The sequence below is a fragment of the Molossus molossus genome, unplaced genomic scaffold (genome assembly GCF_014108415.1).
Source record: "Molossus molossus isolate mMolMol1 unplaced genomic scaffold, mMolMol1.p scaffold_m16_p_15, whole genome shotgun sequence".
Classification (NCBI taxonomy): Eukaryota; Metazoa; Chordata; class Mammalia; order Chiroptera; family Molossidae; genus Molossus; species Molossus molossus.
In genome coordinates this window covers 68,929,964-68,957,538 of record NW_023425350.1, presented here as the reverse complement: position 1 = coordinate 68,957,538, position 27,575 = coordinate 68,929,964, and the positions used below count along the sequence as shown (strand labels likewise).

Below are 27,575 nucleotides of genomic sequence, written 5' to 3'. Positions count from 1 at the left end.
GGTTTGGCTTGGCTATTATAGAGTCAGCTCTTGGACGGAAGGCTTGTGGGTTCCATTCTGTTCAAGGTCACACACCTGGGTTGCAGGTTTGATCCCTGTTTAGGGTTGTAAGGGAGGCAACGGATCGATGTCTCTCTCTCTCCCCCTCCCTCCCACTATCTCTAAATATCAGTGGAAAGATATCCTCGGGTGAGGATTAACCAAAAAAAAAAAAAGCTAGATGACCATCCCAATTCAGAAAGGGCACAGAAAGGGCGTGAATTACCCATCTCAAGGACACGGTGACCGAAGGCAAAGGTCACACGTTGTCATCTGTGACCTCTGAGCAAACGCATAGTGAGTATAAACTCCAGGTGGCCTGTCACGTCCCTTATGACCTAAGCTCAGAGGTCCATGCTGGGAGGACTCGGGTGGATGAGGAAGGAAGGTCTACCACACTGCGGCACCCACCTTGCCGTGTCCTCACCATACCTGCGGGGTAAATTTACACTCAGAGTGAAATTTCTGTATGTTGTAAAACCGGCAACTACAACCTTCCAGAGGAGCCGGAGGCCTTCCGGTGGGATACACAGGTAGAGAGCGAGCCCCGCGAGCTCCTTTTCGAGTCCCGAGTCTGCGTCCACGACAGTCGGTCCAGGTCAGCTGGACGAGGGCCTTTCTTGCCTCATGGAGGCTCTGAAATGCCTTTTTAATAAAAAGCATCAAGAAATTAGGATTCAAGGATTTGAAATCCTAATGTTACAGGCAAAGCCTCATTTTTACGGAATACAAAACACTCTGTGTCTTCCACTTCCAACAGCTCGTTGAGAGAAGCCACCACGAGGTCGTGGTCCTGCAGCATCTCCGGGTAGCGGGACACGGCGCGCTCGATCCTGGCCGACCGCCGCACGGGAGTGATCAGCTTCATGGACTGCACCTCCGGCATGCCGCTTACTCTGAGACGGCAGAGACGGTCAGAACCTGATCGCTTCGTTTGAAATCCCACTCAGTCTCCCCCCCCCCTTACTCTATTAACAAAACATGATATTTCATGGAGGTTGCCACAGGAGTTCTATCTAGAGCAGCTCGTGTCCTAAGATGGCCTTTCTCTGATTGTCAGATGGACTGGGTGGTGTCCATCTGCTCCCAGGCGGGGTGAGGAGAGGGAGTTAACGAATGAAGCGTCAAGTGTGGTTTTTACTTGAAGTCAACTACTTGGCAGTTGGTATTTGTTTATTCCATAAACTTTCAAGAGAGTGGACAGGTTTTGAGGAAATTGGGCCTAACACCAAATGGAATCGAACTAATGAAATCTAAGACTCTTTCTAGCTTTGACAGTAAATTATTTAAAAAACCATTATTTTTAGATGGTGAACCAAATGACAAACTGAAATGGAAACAAGTTGGGCATCTTCCTTGTAAAAGTTAAAGCTTTCCAACAGAAGGTCGCCCGGAGGAGAGGCCCAGAGACATTTCTGTGCAGTGAACCTGGCCTGCAGCCCCCGGGACGCCGCCTGCCCTGGTCTGCAGCCCCCGGGGACACTGCCTGCCCTGGCCTGCAGCCCCCGGGACGCTGCCTGCCCTGGCCTGCAGCCCCCGGGACGCTGCCTGCCCTGGCCTGCAGCCCCCGGGACGCTGCCTGCCCTGGCCTGCAGCCCCCGGGACGCTGCCTGCCCTGGTCTGCAGCCCCCGGGACGCTGCCTGCCCTGGCCTGCAGCCCCCGGGACGCTGCCTGCCCTGGTCTGCAGCCCCGGGGACGCTGTCTGCACTGGCCCATGCACAGCGAGCAGCCGGTCTGCTACACATTCCTGAGCTGACTGTGCTGGGGGCACGGGACATCTGAGAGGAGCTGAGGTGGAAGAGGCCCTGCCAGGCTTTCCAGGGAACTAGAGATAGATGGTCGTCCTGAGGCTCCTGCTTGGAAACCTCCTTTCAAGAGCATGAACAGAGACTGAGTTACATTAATGTTTTAGAAAATGCCACCAATACCCTGACATGGTTCCTTAAATTACTATGGATTCTGCCTTAAACTTATACTTGTTAAAAAGCCAAGTGATATTCTGAGCTCTCTGTAACCCATACATACCCAACTTCCCTCCCCCTTTTTTGGGGGCTGCTCACTGCCCCTCCACCACATAGCCACAGAGATTGCCCCTGTTGGCACTCTGTGCCCCCCCATCTGTGCCAGGCTGGCAGGAAAGGAAGGTGGGGTCTGCAAGTGCAGGACCAGTGAGGGTGAAGAGGAAGGAGGAATCCACTCCAAAACCCTGGTGACTCCAGCAGCGCCTCCCTCTCTGCAGGCCAGTCCTCAGGGGGGCTGTGTGTGTGTGTGTGTGTGTGTGGGGGGGGTGAGTGTGCACAGAAAGGGCAGAGAGCTCCTGTCCGTTCCAGCCCTCCTCTCGCCCCCAGCTGCGTTCCTTAACGCCGAGAATGAATTAGACCACCTGGTGCTCCTATGCGGCAGAAGAGAGCAAAACACTGCCGGTACTCGCATCTGTGGGGGAGAAACAGAACTGGACCTGAGCGTGAAGCCTGCGTCGGAGTGTGCTTACCTGGGGATGGGGGCGACCTGTAATTTGATACCAGGGTGATTATCCTGTTCTGACTTGGTTACTTGGGGTGTTGCTGGAACCTGGTCTTTCTCTTTGGGAGAAAGACAAGACTCTCTTGCAGATTCCACATCCCTGGCCAGCTCTTCTATGGATGGTATGTTAGTTTCAGCAACCAAAGGGTCAGGGGCAATTCCTGTGTACACAAGGTCAAGAAGGAAAGCAACATTTAGCAATTTAGTACTTAACTAAAAATCAATACAATGAAATCACTGTAACCTATACGATGATTTCACATGGACCCCAGATACTACAAAAGAGAAACTGAAGTGGGACTTACAACCGGTTTTGCTGCTAAGCCCTGCGGCAGTGCCCAGCTGCATCAGGCTGCCTCCTGGCCTGCACCCCCACCCCACCCCCACCCGGCCTCTGCCCTCCTCACCACTCGAGGATGGGTCGCTCTGAACATAGCCCCAGTCCCTTCTTCACTCTCCAGAGAGCTCCCTTAGGGACTAATCACTGGCGTTTTATCCTTATACTATACCGTGGGGGCAATTTTCTTGACTCACTAGGGTTAACTCACTTGGCCTGATAGCTTCTTACCCAGGATGACCATATGGCTACCGCCTTGGACACTGGGTGAAAAGTCTTGTGTTAACCCAATTCGCAAGATAGCCTAACCACAATAACCAAGATGAGAGGAAGGAAATTAGGCCGGTAGATACTGTGATTGGAGACTGAGACTCTAAGAGAGGTCAGGAGGGATGAACAAGTAATAGGACATGGGTTCCTGTCTCCTCTTTTCATCCCTTTGAAGAACACTGCCATGCATTATAAACAAACCTCTGGATGCCAGCATCACTCCCAGTCAGCGACACTGAGCATATCTACTCTGTAACCTCATTCCCCCAAGCCGTGTCAGTAGCTGAGTTTCACATGACTTGACTGTTACCCAAAATTAAATCTACCTTAAAGGATAAAGATTTGTCACCTTCTAAATTCATAAAAATAATCCATTTTATCTTCTGAAGGTAGCCTGACAGGATTCGACCACCTGGTCCTCCAGTCAGGTAACAAACATTACAAGCAATTAGAATATGCCACTCACTATATCTGTCCAATCTTTCTCACAGAAGAGTCCTCTGGAGGGTCTGACCAATGACAGGAATGCTTGACTAAGTGCAGAGCCCTGCTATGGCCACTTTTAAAGAGACACCATGAGTCTGGAAGTAAAAGTCTTGGTGAATCTTATGATTAAACACGTGACTTGAGCCGAGGCAGTTCCTTCTTTTTCTTCTTCTTCACTGTTGACCCTATTACAGATGTCCCCATTTCCCACCACCTGGCAATTCTCTCTTCTGCCTCAAAGAGCCACTGTCTCCTCTACCCTAGGACTCTGGGGGAGCAGGACACTCTTGTCCAGGCTGCTCAGTGCTGAGAAGCCTATTTACTTGTAACACCACAAATGTCTAGCTGAGAGGGCCAGACCACGGAAACCACGAGGGGAGAGGCATTCAGAGGACTTCTTTCTTCCTAGGTGATCCTTAAGGACGCTTATTTGTAAGGCTCAAGGGAATGAATTTAAATACAAAATAGCAGTACCGTCTCTGGTTCTGTTCGGGTCTTGTAAAATATTAAGAACAACTTCCCGCAACTCTTGTATTGGCTGGAAGGAAGGACGAAAAGACATGAACAGTATTAAAACATTCATGGAAAAGTAATCTAAGGAACTGTGCAACATCAAAGAAACTTCTTTTTATAATGAAAATATTTTCTTTTTTATCTCGTCTAAATATAAAATTTAAAAAGTTTCAGATTTATAGTTTCATGGGAAAAATGAAGGAACAAAGAAAATGTTGGTTAAATGGTGGCATATTTGACTTTAACGGAGAGATGGATCGATGGAAAGTTGTCTATAATGAAATTTCTCTAACACAAATTTATTTTCTTATTGACTCATGATCCCATTGAAGATGTATTCCCATATAAAGATTCTGGCCTAAAGACATAAAGATAGTCACACAAAAATCATGGCATACATTTGTAGAGTTGTCTTAGTTAATTTTGTTTTTTATCATAAAAGTCATATACCTCATTACAAAAAAACAAACAAAAAACAAAAAAATTAACAATAGGTCAAACTCAAAAAAAGGAAATCACCCATAATCTCATCACCCAAATACAACTTTTAGTTAGCATTTTGGGCAATCTTCTCCCAGCCATCCCACTCTTTCATCTTTTATTTGGTAATATAACTTAAAAACATTACAAAAAGGTAATTTTCCATGAAATTAGCTGAGAGAGCCTTCCTTTTACAAAGCAGTTAAGCCACACCCGAAGGCAGAACATCACAGATGAACTGCATGTCCTCACAGGGACACGGCATCTGGGGCTGGTCTTCTGACCCGGACTCTAGTCCGTATCCAATAAATAATAGGTACAGACTGACAACAGAGCACAAAAGCAAAGCTATCCACATATTTTTATAAAACCTAAAGTGCTTTAAGCTTAAGGAAGTGGAAAGAAGTGTACAGAGTACATTGCAAAGAGCCGGAATCACATAGAACATTCATCTAGTGTCTTTTACATTTTTACAGGCTTCTAGCTGAAGACGATGAATTGGAAACACATTTCTTTCTGATCCCTCTTGAAACTGATAAAAAGAAAGGGATTAAAAGGAGGCAATAACCATAAAAAATAGGAGAGAGAAGAAACAGCAACAAGATTTTGGAAGCTGGAATGTAGAAGGAAGAGATAACCCACTGGATCAACTTGAAAGAGCTGACTTCGAAGCTGGCAGCATGGCCAAGAACCGAGCTGACCCAACCCCAGCGCCTCTGAAAGGCACAGGAATGGATGGTGGGCAGGACCAGGACTCTCGAACTTCTGTTCCGAGGGCAGCCAGTGCTCCCAGTCCACTCTGCACCCTAAGCTCCACGCAGCCTGGTGACTGTTTTGCACCCCCAACTGAACACTGGGGTGCCTTCTCCCGGTCTCTGGGGAACATCCTGCAAGACCAAGAGTGGAGATGCCCACTGAAATGAAGGGATAAAGGAAAGTTTCCTGCCGAAGGCCGAGAATCCCACTCTCTTCTCCCCTGTGACACTGGTGGCCCGTTCTGGCTCCAGGAAGGAAACCACAGAGTCTTCTCTAGAGAAGAGCCCTTGTCTAAGAGGAAGAACCTGAAAATACTGACATGGAGCTGAGGGCTCTTCAACCAACTGACTTAGCCGGATCACCTATGGCAAAGCCCACCCATGTGTCCAGATCTTTTTATTTTTTATTTTATTTTTTTTCATCCTCACCCGAGGATATTTTTACGTTTATCTTCAGAGAGAGTGGGCGGGAGGGAGGAAGGAAGAGAGAGAGAGAAACACTGATGTGAGAGACTGGTTGCTACCCACACAACTGCAACCGAGGTACGTGCCCTTAGCGGGAACCGAACCTGGGACTCTCTGGTCTGCGGGCTGACACTCTAACCACTGAGCCAAACTGACCAGGGCTCCATATCTTTTTAATACGTTTTTTTCAGACACATCTCTTATATATGCAAACAGCCCAGTTTCACTAACATCTGAGTAGAGCCTTTAATGAACACTAGAGAACAAAACAAAATTAATTGGGGGTAGAGAGAGAGAGAAAGCACTGGAGAAGAAACAGACTACACAGGAGAAGTAAGCCTGATGTGGGTTCTAGGAGCTGAGCTGTAAGGACATAAAGGGTGCAGGTGAGGGGAGGTCCCATGACAGCCAGTGAGGGCTGGGGTAAAGCGAACCTGCCAAGTCTGGGACAGATCTGAAGGGTGTGGGAGAAAGGCCTCAAAGAAAAAGAAATCAATACAATGTCTGATGTTTTGAAAGTAAAAAAAAATTTTGACAATCAGAGAAGAATTTGGAAATTAATTATATAATAAACACTCAGAAAAATGAAACGATTTCAGGAAAAGTAGAAAGCTGTGCTTGAAAGGCAAGGTAGCCACAGAACACACCACACGGCTCAACGCCCTCACATATTCCTTACACGTTCATAACAGTGTGAAACGGAACGGGGACCAGAGTTCCCATGACGCCAGTGGAAGGAAGCATGAAGGACAACACAGATCTGTCATGGGTGTGTGCTGGGGTTCTGTGCAGGTTGGTATAGAAGAGGTTAAATCCTAGTCTTACATATTTGGAAGTCCACACATCATGTCTCAAACTAAAACAATCAGGAAATAGCAGTACAAGCATGTTATCTGAAACTATAGAGGTAAATATAAAAATAATCAGTTTGTCCTGGGAAGTCAGAAATGGGAGGCGAGGGGAGCAGAGGCCTTATTGAAAGAACCTTGGCGAACTATTTGACTGTTTAAACTACGTGCATGTACAAGTCTGATCTTGAACAGTCATGGAAAAGGTATGTAGACTATATGGTGACACAGAAAGCAACATGCAAGTGAAAGAGCTATAAAACATTTTGATTTCCTTGTTAAAAATTATAGATAGTAGTTTTACTAGGTTTTAGAATGAAAAGGAATTTCACACCATGGCTCTGAATTATTGATTTGTAGATATTGATGTGTTGGGTTTCATACCTTTTTAGGTTCTTTACGGTGAGGTATGACTTTATAAGATTGGATGCTGATGTGACATAACTTGCTCTGCTATTATTTTCCATAGGCGCATATTATACAGTAAGTATTGAGACAAAGAAGAGAGATTCTATTTGTTTATGGATAACTCCACTTTCAATGGCATAAATATGTTACTAACATGTCCATGAAAGACATACTGAACTTCACATTCTGTGTATAACTTTATAAAGGGAATCAGAAGTTACATTACATTATATAACTGCCATATTGCAAACAGCAGAACTCACGAGAGAATTTTCAAGAAATCACCCACCCAGGACAGATACTCACTGTGGCCCCATTTCTAATGGCCTCTTCATACAGTCCGATAACATCAAAGGTGCCTTTACTTGCCAAGAACTTTGCTTTGCAGATCCAGAATTTAGCAAATTTTTCAGCCTCAGGAATACTGGACAATATGGTAAATACTTCATTAGAAAGTACACCCTGGAAAAAAAATATCCAGAGGAAATTATTATCATCTCACTGTCACTCATGTCTTCTATTATTAACGTAGCAGGTATGCAGAAATCAGTCTGACCAACAATTATTTTTATCTTTAAAAACATTTCAATTTTACATATAATAGTTTACATATAATAAAATGCATCCATTTATTTATTTTTTAATTCTCATCTGAGGATATTTTTCCATTTTTGTTCAGATAGAGTGGGAAGGAGAGAAAGTAAGAGAGGGAGAGAGAGAAACATCAATGTGAGAAAGACACATTGACTGGTTGCCTCCTGTATGACCCCAACCAGGGCTGGGGATGAACCGCAACTGAGTTACATGCCTTTGACTGGAATCAAACTCACATGACTCATTGGTCCGCGGGCTGACACTCCAACTGCTGAGCCAAACTGGCCAGAGCTAAAATGCATCCATTTAAATAGTACATTTCAATGAATTTTGACACTGATCATTAAATTTTAAGAATTACATGAAATCAAACAAAGAAAAAAATATTTATCATGGCTGAAGGACGGAATGCATTCTACATTGTAATGTGGTGCCAAACCAAACCAAACCAAACCAAACCAAACCAAACCAAACCCCAGAGTAATCAACATTCACAACACTGTGAACACTGAGTAGTAACCAAAATTTCCAAATGACACTAACAGAAGCATGAAGGATGGCACAGGTGGGCCAGGGTCATAGAGATGTGTATGCGTGTGTGTTGGGAATCTGTGCAGGTATATATGAAAGAGGGTTAAGTCCCACAGAAAGGAACTTTAAAGTAGCCTCACTGGTCTGGTGCCTTCCTGACTTGTACCCAGAACAGGGCAGGGAAGTGGACCCGGAGAAACATGGGCCAGATACCAGTGTACCCCACCAAGTCGCTCCTCCTACTCCTTTCAAGATGTGTGTGTGTGTGTGTGGGGGGGGTGGGGGTGGACACAGAGGTCAGCTCACAGTCAAGAATCACCAACACTACATGAAGAATAAACTCCCCACCCAAAAGAATAAACAATGCAGCAAACGTTTGTGGGAGCCAAGAGGAATCAGTCTGAAGAGCACTGCAGTTAGTATCCTTAGGGTGGGAAGAGACTATTGCTCTCATGAAACCAGAATGGGCTATGTGGAAGAGAATCAACACAAGGGCAGAACGGTGGCTTGGATGCTGTTGAAGAATAAACAGTGCACCGAACACCTGGGTATGGGATTCTCCCAGAACTCAATGCAACAAACAAAGAAATGGAGAGTGTACTACAAGAAAAGGTAAGAGTTCTGCAGGATATGTCTATTATGTAGGAATTTCAATATCATCTATGAGAATTTTTAGAAGGAAAAACAAAACAAAGCAGAACACACACTCAAAGCTGTTGTAGAAAAAAATTTCTAAGAACTGACTAAGGCAACAAGTGTTCAGATTGAAAAGTCCTTACTTAGCCCTGGCCAGTTTGGCTCAGCGGTTAGAGCGTCAGCCTGTGGTCCAGAGAGACCCGGGTTCGGTTCCCGCTAATGGCGTGTACCTCGGTTGCAGTTTGTCCCCGACCCTGGTTGGTCGTGTGGGCAGCCACTCAATGTGTCCCTTACATGTCGATGTTTCTCTTTCTCTCTCTCTCTCTCTCTCTCTCTCTCTCTCTCTCTCTCTCTCTCTCCCTCCCTCCCTCCTTCTCTCTCTCTCTCTTTCCCTCCCACTCTATCTGGACAAAAAATGGAAAAAAAATGTCTTTGAGTGAGGATTAAAAAAAAAAAAAAGATAAGTCCTTACTTAGAAACTATACCTAAAAACCAAGGAGAAAAAGAAAACCCTAAGCACCTCTGGAGAGGGAGAAAGGGTCATCCACAGAGGAATGAGGACTAGACTGACACGGACTTGAATAGATCAACAAATCCAGATGCAAGAGACAAAACGAAATAGTAACCTCAAATTTCCCAGGGAAAACAATTTGAGTTTAGAAATTTCCCCCAGTCAAACTATGATTTCAGCATGTGGGCAAAATAATGACATTTTCACAAGCATGAGGACTCAGAAAGTTCACCATTCAAAAACCATGAAGTGACTAGTGAATACACTTTAGAATTCAAATGGAAGACTTGAAACAAAGTAACTACAAAAATATGACATGTAACTTGCACACCATGTTTAAACCAGCACCTAACACTATCTTTGGTGATTTTAATTTACATGCTTTCTTTATGAACTAAAGTAAATGAAATCAAACACAGAAATGAGGGAAAATACAAAAGAATTCATGTAAACTTAATTACAAAATAAAATGGCAGGTATAAGTTTTAAGCATATGAGTAATTACAATAAATGTGTATGGGCTAAATTTGCTTTTTAAAAGCAGATAATTCCAGATATGGTTAAAAAAAATCGACTGGATGTATCACATGAGATATATTTCTAGAAATACAGGGATGGAAAAATATTTACTCTACAGAATATAACAAAAACAAAAAGCAGATGGGGCAAGATAAACATAAGACAGAAGAGAAATCAAAGCAAGTCATGAGTCTTTATGTACCTAACAAGAAAACTGAAAAAAATACAGTGATGGAAGGAGACCAGCCTTCGGAGTACACAGATGTCATGTTATAAATTTGTATATTTAAAGCTCATATAATGTTATTAACCAATGCTACCCCAATAAATTTAATTTAAAAATTAGGAAGTAAAAGTTTGACAGAAATACAAAGAGAAATCAATCAGTGCTGGTGAGAGACTTTGGCATATTTCTTTTGGAAAGCAACAGATGAACTAACAAACACAAACAACCGTGCTATTTAAATTTTCTAAGTTAGTTCTAATGGATACCCATGTAGAATTTTCCATTCAACAGAGAATACATATTCTTTTCAAACACTATTGGAACACTTACCAAGACTGATCAGACATTAAGACCAGAAAGAAAATGTCAACAAATTCTATGCAGTATATTAAAAATTAAAATAGCTGAGAAAAAAAAATGGACACATCTGGAAATTAAAGGCTACTTTTTGAAGATAACTTTAGAACTAAAGACGTGCTAGAAATGGAAACCTCAAACTTTTTAGAAATGAGCAACAAGGAGAACACAGGTCAGTTACTAAGCTATGGTCTTTCGGCTCCAAACCCTTCATTTCTCCTCTGCTTTGTGACCCTGGGGTTAGAATTCAGGGTCACAAACCACCTTGGCTAACAACAGCTCCCTGCTGGACTCTGCTAGTATGGGGCATGGAGGGAGACTGCAGGGCTGGAGAGGGGAGGGGACCTCCTCTTTCTCTTTGACCTCATCACCCAGCGATGGTCCTTCACTCTGGCAGCAGCAATTGGTTCTACCTCCTCGTTTTTTCCTGGCGTTAACAGACCCTGCCCACACCAGCCTTTCTCAAGGTCTGAGTCTAGCCTGCAGGGCCTCCTCGAGCTCTGTGGCACCAGCTTCTGCTGGGCAGTATGCCTTTTTAGAGCTATCCCACCAGGGTTTGTCTGTCCTAGCTTTCAGGTCTGATACCCCCACCATCTTGTTCCCTGGACCCAGAGTTATGGCTGCCAGCCCTGTGTGCAGCACCATGCCCTCTGATGATCCGTTAACCATTTTTGTGCACACATGCGCACAAAGTTCTGTCATGTCCAACAGCCAGCACCTGCACCTCTCTGTGTATCAGAATCACAACTGCCTGGGACCTTTTGTCCCCCAGGGGCAGCCATTAATCAATGCAGTGCTTCTGATCAGGACCAACTCTGAGATGTGATTCTTACTGTCCCTGGAGCTTCCTGTGGACCGTGCCACAGCCACTCTCCATGGACTTCGCTGGATACACATCCTGCTTGGCCTCCTTCCCTTCGTGGGCCCACATCCCACTCTTCTCTGTTTTCCTAGGAGCCTCTTCCTAATAAATTACTTTCACACAAATTCTCTTCCTGGTGGCTGCTTCTAGGGAATTCACATGAGACACCGTGAAACAAATCCTAACACCACATTCTTTCGATTACAATACCTGGTGTGGTTTCTGTTTTTCTGACTTGGCTCTGACTGATAAAGAACATCACCTATCAAACCTCAAGGACATGACCAAAGCTAAATTCAGAGGTAAATTTATAGCATTAAAAATGTATTTTTAAGAAAATAAGATTAAAATAAATGATGTAAGCTTTCAATGAAAAAAAACTAGAAAACAATAAACATAAAAATAGATGCAGACATTGATGTAAGAGAAAAAATAATCAATAAAACACAAAAAAATGGCCTTTAAAAAAGATTAATAGAGAACTCTTTAACAAGTTTGGTTTAAATAAAATACATGAAATTACTAAACCTGGCCCAAGAAATATAAACTCTAAATTAGATAAATGACCATAGACAAATCTGAAAAGACATATAAAAAACAATCCCTCACAGTCAGTAAATAAATTTCTGTTTAGTCAGAGGTTACCTCCCCAACACTATGTTTAAGAAAAATGTCTCTGGCCCTGGCCAGTTGGGTTCAGCAGTTAGAGCGGCTGCCTGAGGTCCAGAGAGACCCAGGTTCAGTTCCTGCTAAGGGCATGTACCTCGGTTGCAGTTTGTTCCCGGCCCTGGTTGGGTCGTGCGGGTGGCAACCACTCGATGTGTCCCTTTCACGTTGATGTTTCTCTCTCTCTCTCCCTCCCACTCTATCTGAACAAAAAATGGAAAACGTCCTCGGGTGAGGATAGAAAATAAAAAAAAGTTAAAAAAAGAAAAAAAAAGAAAAATGTCTCTGGGTCAAAGCTTTGGCGGTTACCCTCCTCACTCACCCCTTCAATGAGCTGTAGACATTCGGTCAGAGTGCTGTTAATTTTATTGGACAGATCAAGTTGTGCTTTCCTTTCTTCCTCTTCTTTCTCCATGCTCTTCCAGAATGAGATATTCATTTCCTCTATTATTTTTCTTTTTGTTTTAAGTTCCATTGGAGGCCGCTTATAAATTTTCCCCTTAGATTTCTGCCATTCTTCCAGCTGTTTCCTGTTATGTAATTAGAGGGCAGGAATGGTTTTAGGTTTTTGGGTACATGGTCAAGCTTCAAAGTATATGATATGTATAGATTTAGTATTATCACTGAACATCTTCTAGCACAAAGTCCAGAGACTGGAATGAAATACAATTTACAGATGGGTAATGGCAGCAGTGGTTGGCCCCCTCTTCAGAAGGCAGAGGCATCACTAGGATTAGAGTCTTCAAATCCCTTGACTTCAAAATTATACATTATTTTTCTCTGAAAACTCATTTCACCTCTATGCTGCCTCTGACACTTGCCTTCCATCTCTGAGATCACAAACTCAGCACTCTATTTCTCTTATCACAAACTTTATACACACACACTTATTTTGTTTTGTTTTGTTTGTTGTTGTCAATCCTCACCTGAGGATACTTTTTTCCACTGATTTTTAGAAAGACTGGAAGAGAGGGGAGGGAGGGGGAAAGAGAGAGTCAAAGAGAGAGAGAGAGAGAGTCAGAGAGAGAAGCATCAATGTGAGAGAGACACATTGATTGGCTGCCTCTTGCACATGCAGGAGATCAAACCTACAGGGCCGGGGATCAAACCTACAACCCAGGTAAGTGCCCTTGACTAGTAATTGAACCCGTGACCCTTCGTTGTGCAGGCTGACACTCTAACCACTGAGCACACTGGCCAGGGCCACAAGCTTTATATCTGCCACTGACCAGACCCACCATAGTTGCACTATACCCTCAACAGTGTGTTGGCCACTCAGAGTGATCACTTTATCCAGTTCCTTAGCCCTCTTTACTCTAAACAAGACCAATAATTTCAGGGCTCTTTTTTTTAAAGATGGTGATAAGTCCTAACCCTTGCTATCCCCCCACTTTTCACAATCTCCTCTTCTGCTTCTGAGCAGCCAATTGCTGCTGGAAAAGGCACCAAGACATGTGGACCCAGTGTGGATGTAGACTTGCTAGCTTCTTTCATGACTCACAAATGTACATTTTAGCCCAGATCTCTCTCTACAGTCCCAAGCTTTGTAAAACCCATAGCCTGAAATGGTATGTATGACTGAGATTCAAATCCAGACCTCTCGACCTCAACTCCAGTCCTCTTTCTACCTCAACACAAGTGGTACAAACACAGACCTCAGTGCCTGCTCCCCAAGGCTACTGCATACGCTGTGGATAATGTGGCCCAGAGCGCTATCTAGAATTCTATCCCTGCCTTCCAATTGCTTACTTCTGGCATTTCTGAGGTGTGATGAAACCCAAACAAAAACCACTGCAGTGAGACATTCCAAAATGGCGGCGGAGTGAATGGAAGCTACACAGACCATCTCCCAGGACCAAACTAAAATTACAACTAAAATAAAGACAAATCATTGGGGAAAAGCAACAGAAAAGTAGCAGGATAGGACCCATGTAACCAGGGACAGGAAGAAAAGGACACTGAATAGAGCCTGATAGGTCTGTGAAGGCACAAGAGGGCAGGCTGGGAGCCCATGGACAGCAGCTGTTTTAGCTGTGAGCAGCTCCCTTGGGGTTAAAATCCCAAGCTGGCTCTGCAGTGCAGAGGGCTGGGACAGAGAACTAAATTAGCTATAGCCACTCACCTTCAGCTCTGGAAGAGGGAGGGTGAACTGGACTGGAACTGTGTGAGGTCACTCGGGATTTGGAAAGCGCTGAGAGTTTTTGCTGAGTCATGGCCGCACAGGACAGTGCCATCTTGCTTGGGGAGCCCCTTCCCAGAGCCCTAGAGAGAAGCAGTAGCCCCTCCCTTGCTGATTTAACAGACCAATAACAGCTAAGGAAATTGAAGATGTAATCAGTCAAGACTTTCCCAGCAAACAAAAGCTCAGGCCTTGACACCTTCACGGGGGAGTTTTACCGAACATTCAAAGAACTAACACCCATTCGATTCCAAAAAATTCAAGAAGCGCCCTGGCTGGTTTGGCTCAGCAGTTAGAGTTATCCCACGGACCTGAGAGTCCCGGTTTCAGTTCCTGCTAAGGGCATGTGCCTCGGTTGCAGTTTGTCCTGGGCCCAGGTTGGGGTCGTGTGGGTGGCAGCCACTCGATGTGTCTTTCTCACATCGATGTTTTTCTTTCTCTCTTCCTCCCTCTTTCCCTCCCACTCTGTCTAAAGATAAATACAAAAATGTCCTCGGGTGAGGATAAAAAAAAAAAAAAATCAAGAAGAAGATAGCCTTCCAAACTTGTTTTATGAGGCCAGCATAATTCTAATTTCAAAACCAGATAAAGACACTACAAAGAAAGAAAACTACAGGCCAATATCCCTGATGAACATAGATGCCAAATTCCTGAACAAAATACTGGCAAATTGGATCCAGCAATACATTAAAAAAATTATTCACCATGACCAAGTGGGATTCATCCCAGAGAAGCAAGGCTGGTACAATATTTGCAAGTCAATAAATGTGATATACCACATAAGCAAAATGAAAGATAAAAATCATATGATCATATCAATAGATGCTGAAAAAGCATTCGACAAAATCCAGCATCCATTTCTGATAAAAATGCTCTGCAATGTGGGAATAGAGAGATCACATCTTGACATAATAAAGGCCATATATGAAAAACCAACAGCCAATATTATACTCAATGGGCAAAATCTAAAAGCATTTCCCTTAAGAACAGGAATAAGACAGGGATGCCCACTTTCACCACTATTATTTAACATAGTACTGGAAGTCTTAGCCACAGCAATCAAACATGAAGAAAAAAAATAAAAGAGATCCAAATTGGAAAGGAGGAAATGAAATAGTCATTATTCGCTGATGACATGACATTACACATAGACAACCCTAAGGACTCCATCAAAAATCTGCTAGATTTAATAAACAAACTTGGCAAGGTAGCAGAATACAAAATTAACATAAAGAAATCGATGGCATTCTTATACACCAATGATGAACTCACAGAAAGAGAAACAAATAAAAAAAATCCTATTTACCATTGCAGCAAAAAAATTAAGATACCTAGGAATAAACTTAACCAAAGAAGTAAAGGACCTATTTGCAGAAAACTACAGGACATTGAAAAAAGAAATAGAGGAAGATATAAGAAAGTGGAAGCACATACCTTGTTCATGGATTGGAATAATTAACATCATTAAAACATCCATACTACCCAAAGCAATCTACAGAGTCAATGTACTCCCCATCAAAATACCAGTGACATATTTCACAGAACTAGAATAAATACTTCAAAAGTTCATATGGAACCAAAAAAGACCCTGAGCAGCAACAGCTATCTTGAAGAAGAACAAAGTAGGTGGGATCACAATACCTGATATCAGGTTATACTACAAAGCCACTGTAATCAAAACAGCCTGGTACTGGCACAAGAACAGGCATATAGATCAATGGAACAGAACAGAGAACCCGGAAATTAACCCAAGACATTATGCTCAATTAATATTTGACAAAGGTGGCAAGAGCATGCAGTGGAGTAAAGACAGCTTCTTTAATAAATGGTATTGGGAAAATTGGACAGCTACATGCAAAAAAATGAAACTAGACCATCAACTTACACCTTACACAAGAATAAACTCAAAATGGATAAAAGACTTAAACGTGACTCGTGAATCCATAAAAATCCAAGAAGAAAATGTAGGCAACAAAATTTTAGACATCATACCAGCAGAATTTTCACTGGTATATCACCTAAGGCAACAGAAACAAAGGAAAAAAATGAACACATGGGACTACATCAAACTCAAAAACTTCTGCACAGCAAAAGAAACAACCATCAAAATGGAAAGGCAGTCCACTCTATGGGAGAGCATAATTGCCAATCATACATCAGATAAGAGGTTTATTTCCAAAATATATAGAGTGCTCATACAGCTCAAGAAAAGGAAGATAAAGAACCCAATTAAAAAATGGGCAGAGGACCTAAATTGACACCTCTCCAAACAGGACATACAAATGGCCAAGAGACGTATGAAAAAATGCTCAGCGTCACTAATCATCAGAAAGATGCAAATTAAAATGACTATGAGGTATCACCTCACACCTGTCAGAATGGCCGCCATCAACAAATCATCAAACAACAAGTGTTGGTGAGGGTGTGGAGAAAAGGGGACGCTAGTACACTGCTGGTGGGAATGCAGACTGGTGTTGCCACTATGGAAAACACTATGGTATTTCCTCAAGAAATTAAAAATTGATCTGCCATTTGACCCAGTGATTCCACTTCTAGGAATATATCCTAGAAGCCTGAAACACCAATCAGAAAGAATATATAAACTCCTATGTTCACAGCAGTACTATTTACAATCACTGATATCTGGAAACAGCCCAAGTGTCCATCAATAGATGAGTGGATAAAAAAGCTGTGGTACATATATGCAGCTATAAGAAAGAAAGATCTCGCCCTGGCCGGTTTGGCTCAGCGGTTAGAGCGTTGACCTGCGGTCCAGAGAGACCCGGGTTCGGTTCCCGCTAAGGGCATGTACCTCGGTTGCAGTTTGTCCCCGGCCCTGGTTGGTCGTGCGGGTGGCAACCACTCGATGTGTCCCTTTCACATCGATGTTTCTCTCTCTCTCTTGTCCTCTCTCTCGTCCTCTCTCTCCCTCCCACTCTATCTGAACAAAAAATGGAGAAATGTCCTCGGGTGAGGATAAAAAAAAAAAAAAAAAAGAAAGAAAGAAAGATCTCTTATCCTTTGAGACAATGTGGAGAAACCTGGAGTGAGTGTATTATGCTAGCGAAATAAGCCAATTAGAGAAAGACAAATACCACATGACCTCACTTATTTATGGAATATAATGAACAAGGTGGGCTGATGAACGAAATAGATCCAGAGACATAGAAAGGAGTACGGTTCAGCCCTGGCCGGTTTGGCTCAGCGGTTAGAGCGTCGGCCTGCGGTACAAAGAGACCCGGGTTCGGTTCCCGCTAAGGGCACGTACCTCGGTTGCAGTTTGTCCCCGGCCCTGGTTGGTTGTGCGGGTGGCAGCCTCTCGATTTGTTCCTTTCACGTCGATGTTTCTCTCTGTCCCTCTCTCTCCCTCCCGCTCTACCTGAACAAAAAATGGAAAAATGTCCTCGGGTGAGGATAAAAAAAAAAAAAAAAAAGAAAGGAGTACGGTTCAGATTGACAAAGCTCAGAGTAAGGCGGGGGTGGACCAAAAACAAACAAAAAAACCCATAGCCTGGCTGATATCTTTTATTTGATGTCTGGCAGGCGTTTCAACTTTAATATTGTCCAAAACAATGCTCTTGATTTTAATCTCTATATCTGTCCCTGTATCAGTAATAGTGTCCCTATCCATCCACCCAGTTGTGCGGGTCTAAAACTAGGAGTTGTCTTTGAGCAGTACTTTCATTCCTCACCTCCCACACCACCGTATGGACGGTACTACCCCCACCTCCACACACCACCGTATGGACGGTTCTGCCCCCACCTCCACACACCACCGTATGGACGGTACTCCCCACTTTTCATACCACTGTATGGACGGTACTGTCCCCACCTCCACACACCACCATATGGACAGTACTGTCCCCACCTCCACACACCACCGTATGGATGGTACTGTCCCCACCTCCCATACTATCGTTTGGTCAGTACTGTCCCCACCTCCCACACCACTGTAAGAATGGTACTGTGCCCCCCTCCACACACCACCATATGGACGGTACTGTCCCCACCTCCACCAGCACCATCCTAGACCATGTCACTGCCACTTTCTGCCTGAAATGCTGTAGCTGCCTCCTAACTCATCTCCTTTCTGCTTCCATTCCAACCCGTAACAGATTCACACCATGTACAGTATTTGAAAAAAACCGCGATAGAGTGAAGCCACCAAAGTCCAAGCGCAAAGTGGCGAGGGATGACTGTGTATAAAGAATCCTACATCGTGAAAATCCATTTATCGCGGTAGAGTCTGGAACTGATTAACCTCGATAAATGAGGGCCAACTGTACAAGTATCTAGAGTGATTTTAAAATATAAGCCAGACTGAGTCACTACCAGGAATAAAATTCAAGACGCTGCCTATGGCGAGCGGCAGTGTAGTCTGAGTTCGTCAGCCTCTCCGAGGCGGTGCCCACGCCTCTCCCTCTCACCGCCCCACTCCAGGAGCCCTGGGGTCCTGCACGCCTCTCCCTCTCACCGCCCCCCTCCAGGAGCCCTGGCGTCCTGCACGCCTCTCCCTCTCACCCCCACCCTCCAGGAGCCCTGGCGTCCTGCACGCCTCTCCCTCTCACCGCCCCACTCCAGGAGCCCTGGCGTCCTGCACGCCTCTCCCTCTCACCCCCACCCTCCAGGAGCCCTGGCGTCCTGCACGCCTCTCCCTCTCACCGCCCCTCTCCAGGAGCCCTGGAGTCCTGCACGCCTCTCCCTCTCACCCCCACCCTCCAGGAGCCCTGGCGTCCTTTCAGTCTTTTGACCCCAGCTGGTTCCTCTCCAGGGTCTGCACTATCAGCCTTCAGTCCTTTCCAACTAGGAAATGATCGGTAATGATCCTGTTTGATTTAACCAATGTGCCCATGTTTCCTGTTTCTCCACTAAAATGCAAGCTGGAGGAAGGCAGAAACCCTGGCTGTCCTAGCACAGTACCTAAAACACACAAGTGTTCAGTAACATGCAGTTAAACTCTTTTTTTTTTTTTAATCCTCACCCGAGGACATTTTTCCATTTTTTTTTGTTCAGGTAGAGTGGGAGGGAGAGAGAGGAACAGAGAGAGAGAGAGAAACATCGATGTGAAAGGGACACATCGAGTGGCTGCCACCCGCACGACCCAACCAGGGTCGGGGACAAACTGCAACCGAGGTACATGCCCTTAGCGGGAACCGAACCCGGGTCTCTCTGGACCGCAGGCCAATGCTCTAACCGCTGAACCAAACTGGCCAGGGCTAAACTCCCTTTTTTTTTTTTTAATCCTCACCCGAGGACATTTTCCCATTTTTTGTTCAGATAGAGTGGGAGGGAGAGAGAGGATGAGAGAGAGAGAGAGAGAGAGAGAGAGAGAGAGAAAGAGAAATGTCGATGCGAAAGGGACACACCGAGTAGCCGCCACCCGCACGACCAACCAGGGCCGGGGACAAACTGCAACCGAGGTACATGCCCTTAGCGGGAACCGAATCTGGGTCTCTGTGGACCGCAGGCCGACGCTCTAACCGCTGAGCCAAACCGGCCAGGGCTAAACTCCCTTTTTTAAGACTGCAGTTCTGTGTTTTGACAAATGCATGGTCCTGTAATCAGAAGTGGGCCTGCTCTTCTCTGCCTTACTGACTTTCTAAAGCTGCCTGCTCAGACACATGGAAGCTTCCTATTCCTTCTTCCTCGATAACTTTTCTGGATTTAACCCCTGGTTTGCTTGATGAGGGACTAGCATCTCCCTACCCCTCTCTGCCTTCTTCCCCTGCTGCTCAACCTGCGGGGCCTTCTTGAATGACTCATCTACACGTGCCTCAAGCACACAGAAAGTTATAGATAATTTTGACATGTTTGCTTCAAATCTTCTTTTTTCAGGGCTGAAGTTATTTTTCTGACCAGGAACATAGGCCATAAACAATGATCAATTTACCTAATCATCTTAAATGGCAATTTTGGAATTAAAGCAATATACCTTCGATCCTCTGCTGTGGCCTTCTTCCTAACATCTGGGTTTGTTTGCGTACCATTCAGGACTCCTCTTCTGTTCACGGCTGTGCCACCAGCTTGAGTTTTGGGAGCTGTCTTGTTGAGAAAATGGCTCTGGGGAAGAGCCCCTTTCAATTTGGAGTCCAGGGTCTGTGTTTTCTGTGGACAGGTGCTGTTGTGTTTATTCGCCTTGGCTGTAATTGCTTTCATGCTTGGGGTGTTGGGAATGACTGAGGTAAAGCTGCCAACTGCCAGGTTAGGTCTTTGGCTCAGAGCTTTGGATTTCTGCTGCACAGATGACGTCCGAGGTCTAGAACAAGGTTGAGTGAGTTTCTGGTCTTGCTTAATGTGAGCAGGTCCTCCCTGAAGTAGACTGGGGTTTGTCCTGGGTCTGGCATGTTCTACTTTTTGTTCAGTTACAGTGTGTGACTGTAACTTTGCTCCACCTGGTCTTAAATATTTGCTCCTATTAACATTTATATCCTTCATATCCTTGATCCCTGGTTTCTTTGATGCTTGAGTCCTACTAAGGGTCTGAACCAATGTAGAGGGAACTGTCCTTGGGGGTTTTTCTCCTGGTTGCACAGGAGCTGCTCCTCTAGGGAGCTGCTGTGACTTCACCGGTAGAATCCTGGTTCGTGTTTCTCCAACTTGTTTGTTTGCTCTGTCCTGCAGAACAGCACGACTCAACAAACTTTTACCCAAGTCTTGTTTAGGGGCCAAACTGCCCCTTGTTTGATTATGAGAGCTATTCTTTGGTTTATTTTTGGTCCACAATTGAGTATGTGGCATCTTCTCAGAGTCCAGTAAGGTTTGGGACACATTCTCTTTGTTCACCTCGTTTACAGGGCTGTGCAAGGTCTCACCCTCACCAGGGACAATGTCCACAGAGTCTGTATGTGCAGCTTTTCCTTGATCTGTCCCCTTTGCAGCTTTCAGTTCCTGGATATTAAGTGACCCCCCAGTTTTCCTTGACAGCTCTCCAGAGGATGATCCAGCTCTGTGCCATGGCTGGTGACTGCTGGAAGGCTTACAGTTTGGATCAGAAGAAACACATCCCGAAGGCAGCCTTTTGCCCAGAAGTTTTGGTGGCTCCAACTTTGGCTTCTGGGACACTAGGATACTGGCAGGTCTGGGCTGACGGTTAATGCTGATGGGTCTTGTAGCTTTGACAGGCAAAGCAACACGGTTGGTAACATCCTTTTTGGGTCTAATCGTCTAAAAAGACAAAGAAAAAAATAAAAAAAGTAAATTCATAAGAATAGCTCACTGTTTTTAAAATAAAAAATTTGTTATTTTATAGAATTTCACTTAAGGAAGTTGAAACCTGAGAAAAGAAAGGCTCACTAAAACAGGATTTTTATGAGTTCTTATTAGAAACATATCAGAATCTTTTAGTTTGATAGAATTAAGCAGAGATGCAGTGAACACACAAAATTTTCCACTTAAAAAATAATCTTGCCTCAACCAAACAAGTACTTGCTGAATGTCCATTATGTCCCAGTGAAGTGTCCCTGGCAGGGACCCTGGAAAGATATACACACAGTACACTTATGTTAGGGTACCACCCAAGTTCCTCCTAGTCCTTTGTACTGCTATACTAATTTTCTAAAGACAATACTGACTTTGTAAAGGTCACAGTGTCACTCAAGAACCTCTGTCTCAATTGCAAGGACAGGTGGTAGATGCTGGAAGTCCTGCGAGACTTCAGAATAGCTCTCCATAACTATCTAACATCACAGAAGTTAGACATATTTGTGGACTCAGGATTGGTTTTAAGGTTAGATTCTATGTTATTAACAACTAAATGTCTCAGTCATGTGATTTAATTTTGGATAAGAAAGGTAGGTTACAGAGAACTTTGGAAAGTAAGGAGGGGAGTTAGAATTGGTATGTTAGAACAGGAGCAGCAGTACTAAAAGCAATTACTCAGAAAGGTGAGTTTGGCAGAGGTTTGTAAAGCATAGGGGAAGATGTGGGAGTGCTAGAGCTACCACATTGTTTCATTCAATAATATTGTCAAGAGTCACTATGTAAACCTGGTGAATATGTAAGGGAAGTCTGTAACCAGAGCCACTTGGCATTAAGGGCAAGGTGATGTCCATTCCTAGCATTGTACGGGTATATGTGGTGTTGCTGGGGTGGGGGCAGAGATAAATGGTGCACCCACATGGCTCTAGCTGGGTTACTCCTTGAGTCCCAACATTCATATCCATCTCTGATCTCTCCATTATCACTTACTGCTGAGGTATGAAGGTTGGTATCAAAGTGTGCTATTCCTTAGTTGTTCTTTTTCTGCACATTAAAAACAATTGAGATATAATTTGCACCCCATAAAAACTTAAAGCATACGATCCAGTGGGTTTTAGTAAATATTCAGAAACATTGCTACTAATTCCAGAACATTTTATCACCCCAGAAAGAAATTCCACACTTGTTAGAAGTTACTCCCTATTTCCCTCTCCCCTGAGACGCTGGCAACCACTAATCTACTTTGTCTCTGTAGAGTTCCCTATTTTGGACATTTCATATAAATGGAATCATACAGTATGTGGCCTTTTGTGTCTGGCTTCTTTAACTTAGCATTATGTTTTCGAGACTCACCCATGTTGTAGCATGTGTCAGTACTTCATTACTTTTAAATTAATAAAATTTAATTTTTAGAGCCATTTTAGGTTCAAATCCAAATTGAGTGTAAATTAAAGAGCATTCCCAGAGCATAGACTCATTATGCCCAGCCATGCACTTCATTATTTTTTATGGCTGAATAAATATTCCATTAAACCCTAAGTATATTGGAATCCTTTTCCATTCTACCCATAATCTAATTGAATGAAACTGATTAGGAAGCATATTCTCGTTAAACAGCATCCCAAAGTGGTTGAGACCACAGGCTCTCACCTCTGTATTTAAAAGCTGTTAGTTTCCTTATCTGTAAAATGGGGCTAGTAATAGTAGCTACCTCATAAGACTGTAAGGACTTAATGAGTTAATGCAAATGAGAAAAGCACAGACACATAGTAGGTGTTCAATAAATATTAGCTATAAAGAGACCAAAGTGCACTTGAAAAATTTTTTTTTTTTGTTAACAAAACTGAACTATACAATATATTGTACTTAAAAAAAAAATCACTAATCTTCAGAGAGATGCAAATTAAAACAATGAGATATCACCTCACACCTGTCAGAATGGCCGCCATCAACAAATCATCAAACAACAAGTGTTGGCGAGGGTGTGGAGAAAAGGGGACTCTAGTACATTGCTGATGGGAATGCAGACTGATGCAGCCATTATGGAAAACAATATGGTGTTACCTCAAAAAATTAAAAATTGAACTTCCATTTGACCCAGTGATCCCACTGCTAGGAATATACCCTAAGAAGCCTGAAACACCAATCAGGAAGAATATATGTACCCCCATGTTCATAGCAGCACTATTTACAATAGCTAAGATCTGGAAACAGCCCAAGTGTCCAGCAGTAGATGAATGGATAAAAAAGCAGTGGTACATGTACACAATGGAGTACTATGCAGCTGGAAGAAAGAAAGATCTCTTATCCTTTGAGACGACATGGAGGGACCTGGAAAGTATTATCCTAAGTGAAACAAGCCAAGCAGAAAAAGACAAATGCTACATGATCTCACTTATTTATGGAACATAATGAACATAGCAGTCTGAGGAATAGGGTAGACCCAGAAACATGGAAGTAGGGTACGGACTGACAACCTTCAGAAGAGGGGGTGGTGGGGGAAGGGAGGAGATAAACCACGGAACTTATATGCATGTATGCATAACCAATGGACATGGACAACAAAGCCACGGACGGGGTGGGGGGGATGGGGAGGAGGGTGTCAATGGGGTAAAAAAGGAGAAACATTTGTAACAAAAATAAAATTAAAAATAAAATAAATACATAAATAAACCAATTCTGTCCCTTATAAACTGTTCCTACATTTATGAGAAATATTTGTGTAAAACATTTTCTTTAGATTGCTAACACCTTTATTATTTTTACTACTAATCACCCAAAATTGATATTTTTTAAAAGACTAATTTCTACTTACAGATTTAGAAGGAGGAGGATTTGGGCAATTATTCTTGGCTTTCAGATAAGGCCTATAAAAGACACATTAAGATTAATTCTCAGTACAGAAGAATCAACAAGGCTTGGAAAGTACAGTAATTAAAAATGGAATTTTAAATCATTAAAATTTCTGTATATGGTAAAATAATTAAAAATTATATTCAGTGAAGTCTCCTTATCCTCCCTTCCTTAGTCCCATTATTCTACTTCCCAGAGACCAGTACTGCTCTTACCCACTTGTCTGTGATCCCATCAGAGACATCCTAACTATAAATATAATATTTTAACTATATTCATGAAATATGTCTTTTCTTTATTTGCTGTCTTATTCATTCCAACATAATTCCTGGAACACTGCAATGTGCCAGGCACTGGAGATACAATGCCAAACAAGTTTTTTTTTTATCCTCATCTGAGGACATTTTTCCATTTTTTGTTCTGATAGAGTGGGAGGGAGAGAGAGGAAGAGAGCGGGAGAGAGAGAGAGAAACATCGACATGAAAGGGACACATCGAGTGGCTGCCACCCACACAACCCAACCAGGGCCAGGGACAAACTGCAACCGAGGTACGTGCCCTTAGTGGAAACTGAACCTGGGTCTCTCTGGACCACAGGCCAACACTCTAACCGCTGAGCCAAACTGGCCAGGGTCAAACAAGTTTTAAAAAACTTGTTTCAAGTATCTTCAAATAGTGAATTATCAGGGGAAAAGTGACACAATAAAAAAAACCAAAAACACACAAAAAACCCACACACACAAAAATAGGCACTTATAAAATCTAGCTGGAGAATTTAGAAGGATTTAATCTCCATGGATCATAAGTAATTGCCAGGTTAAGAGGAAATTCGATCATGACTTGTTAAGCACCATATCTGTTGAATAAACACAGTAGGTTTATTTAATCAAAGAAACAGAGTTGAATAAAAATGCAAAGTAAGCCCTAGCTGGTTTGCTCAGCAGTTAGAGCGCCGGCCTGAGGTCCAGAAAGACCGGGTTTGGTTCCCACTAAGGGCATGTATCTCGGTTGCAGTTTGTCTCCAGCCCTGGTTGGGTCGTGGGGGTGGCAGCCATTCGATGTGTACATTTCACGTCGACGTTTCTCTCTCTCTCTCTCTTCCTCTCTCTCCCTCCCGCTCTATCTGAACAAATAATAAAAAAATGTCCTCGGGTGAGGACAAAAAATACAAAAGGAAACAAAACAAAACAAAACACAAAGTAAAAAGAAACACATAAAGTGTGAAAGCTAACTTTGTGAAAAAAACAAACAAAAACGTTTAGCAACCCAAGTGAGCAGAAAATTGATCAATGCTCAGTAGAGGGATAAATTACATCACAAAGATGGCAAGATGTTGACAAAAGACAAAAATGAATGGGTCATATCATGTCCACCTTAAGAGAAAGTGCTAACAGCGATATTCAATGGGTGTGCCACAGCCAACACAATAGCTGTCTGGTGTGAATGAATCAAAACTCTACCTACTTTTTGTCAGATGGGCAAAAAATATATTTTTTAGTGTGCCACAGAATTTTAGTAATTAGTTTGTGTGCCATGAGATGAAAATAGTTGAAAATCACTGTGCTAAGAGAATGACCAAAGAGCACCATCAGGCAAAGGATGTTCATGTGCAGCTACGGAGGACTGAACGAGGGTAATTCAACTCCTTGACCCAAAATTGCCTTCACAAGAATTACTTTCCCAGGAAAAAAGCAGGGACAGGAATAATATTACAGATCCTTTCCTCCTCCCTTTAGAGACTGTCATAATAATAATGCTTAAATCTTTGCCAATGTACTAGATACTGCCCAGAGGTTTCTGTCATGCTCGAACTGAAACACTTTTTGAGTTACCATAGATTGTCAATGTAGTCAGAGTAGATCGCAAGCAAAAGGGCTATGTTTGAAAGGGCTTTAAATTGCTATTAGCAACCAGGTGAACAAGAGTCCTATAACTGCGGGAGAGAAACTCACTTGCTGTTTTGGCACTTCAGTTTTCCCTTGGCTGCTAGGTACTCCTGGAGCTTTCTCTGCCGCTCTTCTGCAAAACAGGCCAGCAAACAACAGGACTTCAGTTAGGATTGTAACCAGTTCATTTATATTCTAAAAGAATGACACTTTCAGTAACGATTTCAGCTTTGGACCATGCCTCCAAGTTAATATCAACATTAACCATATCATTTATATGCCAGTCTGACATTTAAAGAGGGTAAGTGATAGGCCCAAAGATACCCAGCTAATATCTGGCAAAACCAGGATCTGAAGCCAGTTTTATCCAACCCCAGGGCCCTTCCTCACAGGCACTGTTCTCAGCTACAACATATACTCTGTATAAGGAATTCTGTTACTGGCCCATCTGAGCTGCTGAGCAAGGCCTGGTCTTATTATATTTTTTTCATCAGGAATGATGATTTTTGTCCACAAACCCTTCTTGGTTTCCTTGGGATTAAGGACAAAATAGGCCAGGTTAGGGGGTTCATGGCAAACACCCATATGGTGATTTTTCTGTGAGGGGATGAAAGTCAATATGTCTGTTTTCAAATGGCAATGCAGTAATGGATATAAAATAAACACAATAATTACAACACAAGGCAAACTTTGGGTGCCAATAAGACAGGGTTAAAGAAAGAATTATGGGAGTTCAGAGGCAAGGGCTGAAAAGAGAAGGTGGTTGGGAAAAAATAAAATTCAACAGTGACTAACAAAACATTACAGGGTGCAAATCTGTTATCACATATCTACTCTCCTCCGGCTCTGATGCAACCCTGGGAGCCAGAGCAGCGCCAGGCAGTGGACAGCAGGGGGACCCCAGTTCTGGGAGGTCTAACACGTTAACAAATCTGCTGCTGCTGGGCCATACATGGGGGCAAAGGTGCCCAACTTCACCAGTCTGGTCATTAAGTGAAGCGCCCAGGACGCATCAGGCCAACAGGTGTCATCGCCGACACTGTCCAAGCGCCGGCCCACCTGGGAGGTGGGGACGGGGGATCCACGCCCTCCGGGCGGAGGCTGGACCCAACCCCGGCTAGCGGCCGCGGTGCAGGCTCAAGGCCTGCGGGGGCCACCCTGAGCCGGGGAGGCGCCTGGATCCTCCTGGACGCGCAGCCCCGGCCAACCGACGGGGGCCGTGACGCCCGGCAGAGCTGCTGCAGGACCTGCTGGGGAAGTGTCTGCGGGGTCCCGGGGCTCCCCGCGCGCGGACGTTTCCTTGGTGCCCCAAGCGCCCACTGGGGACACTGAGGCAGGCGAGGCGGACAGCAGCCTCCACCGAGACAGCCCGCCGCACCCCGCTGCCCCAGGGCACTCACCCACAGCGGCGGAGAGCCCCGGCCGCACCATCGT

General features: G+C 43.9%; 1 protein-coding gene across 1 annotated transcript; it reads right to left on the bottom strand.

Annotated features, from left to right (window-relative positions):
* Window positions 1–244: 244 nt before the first annotated feature.
* Window positions 245–27,575, bottom strand: CKAP2L (cytoskeleton associated protein 2 like). Its single transcript, XM_036262949.1, has 9 exons — window positions 27,542–27,575; window positions 26,208–26,274; window positions 24,219–24,270; window positions 20,139–21,370; window positions 12,350–12,557; window positions 7,432–7,587; window positions 4,131–4,194; window positions 2,532–2,724; window positions 245–935 (listed from the first exon to the last, which is right to left on the bottom strand). Exons 1-9 carry the CDS (start codon window positions 27,570–27,572, stop codon window positions 710–712), a joined length of 2,229 nt encoding a protein of 742 aa, XP_036118842.1. The 5' UTR covers window positions 27,573–27,575; the 3' UTR covers window positions 245–709.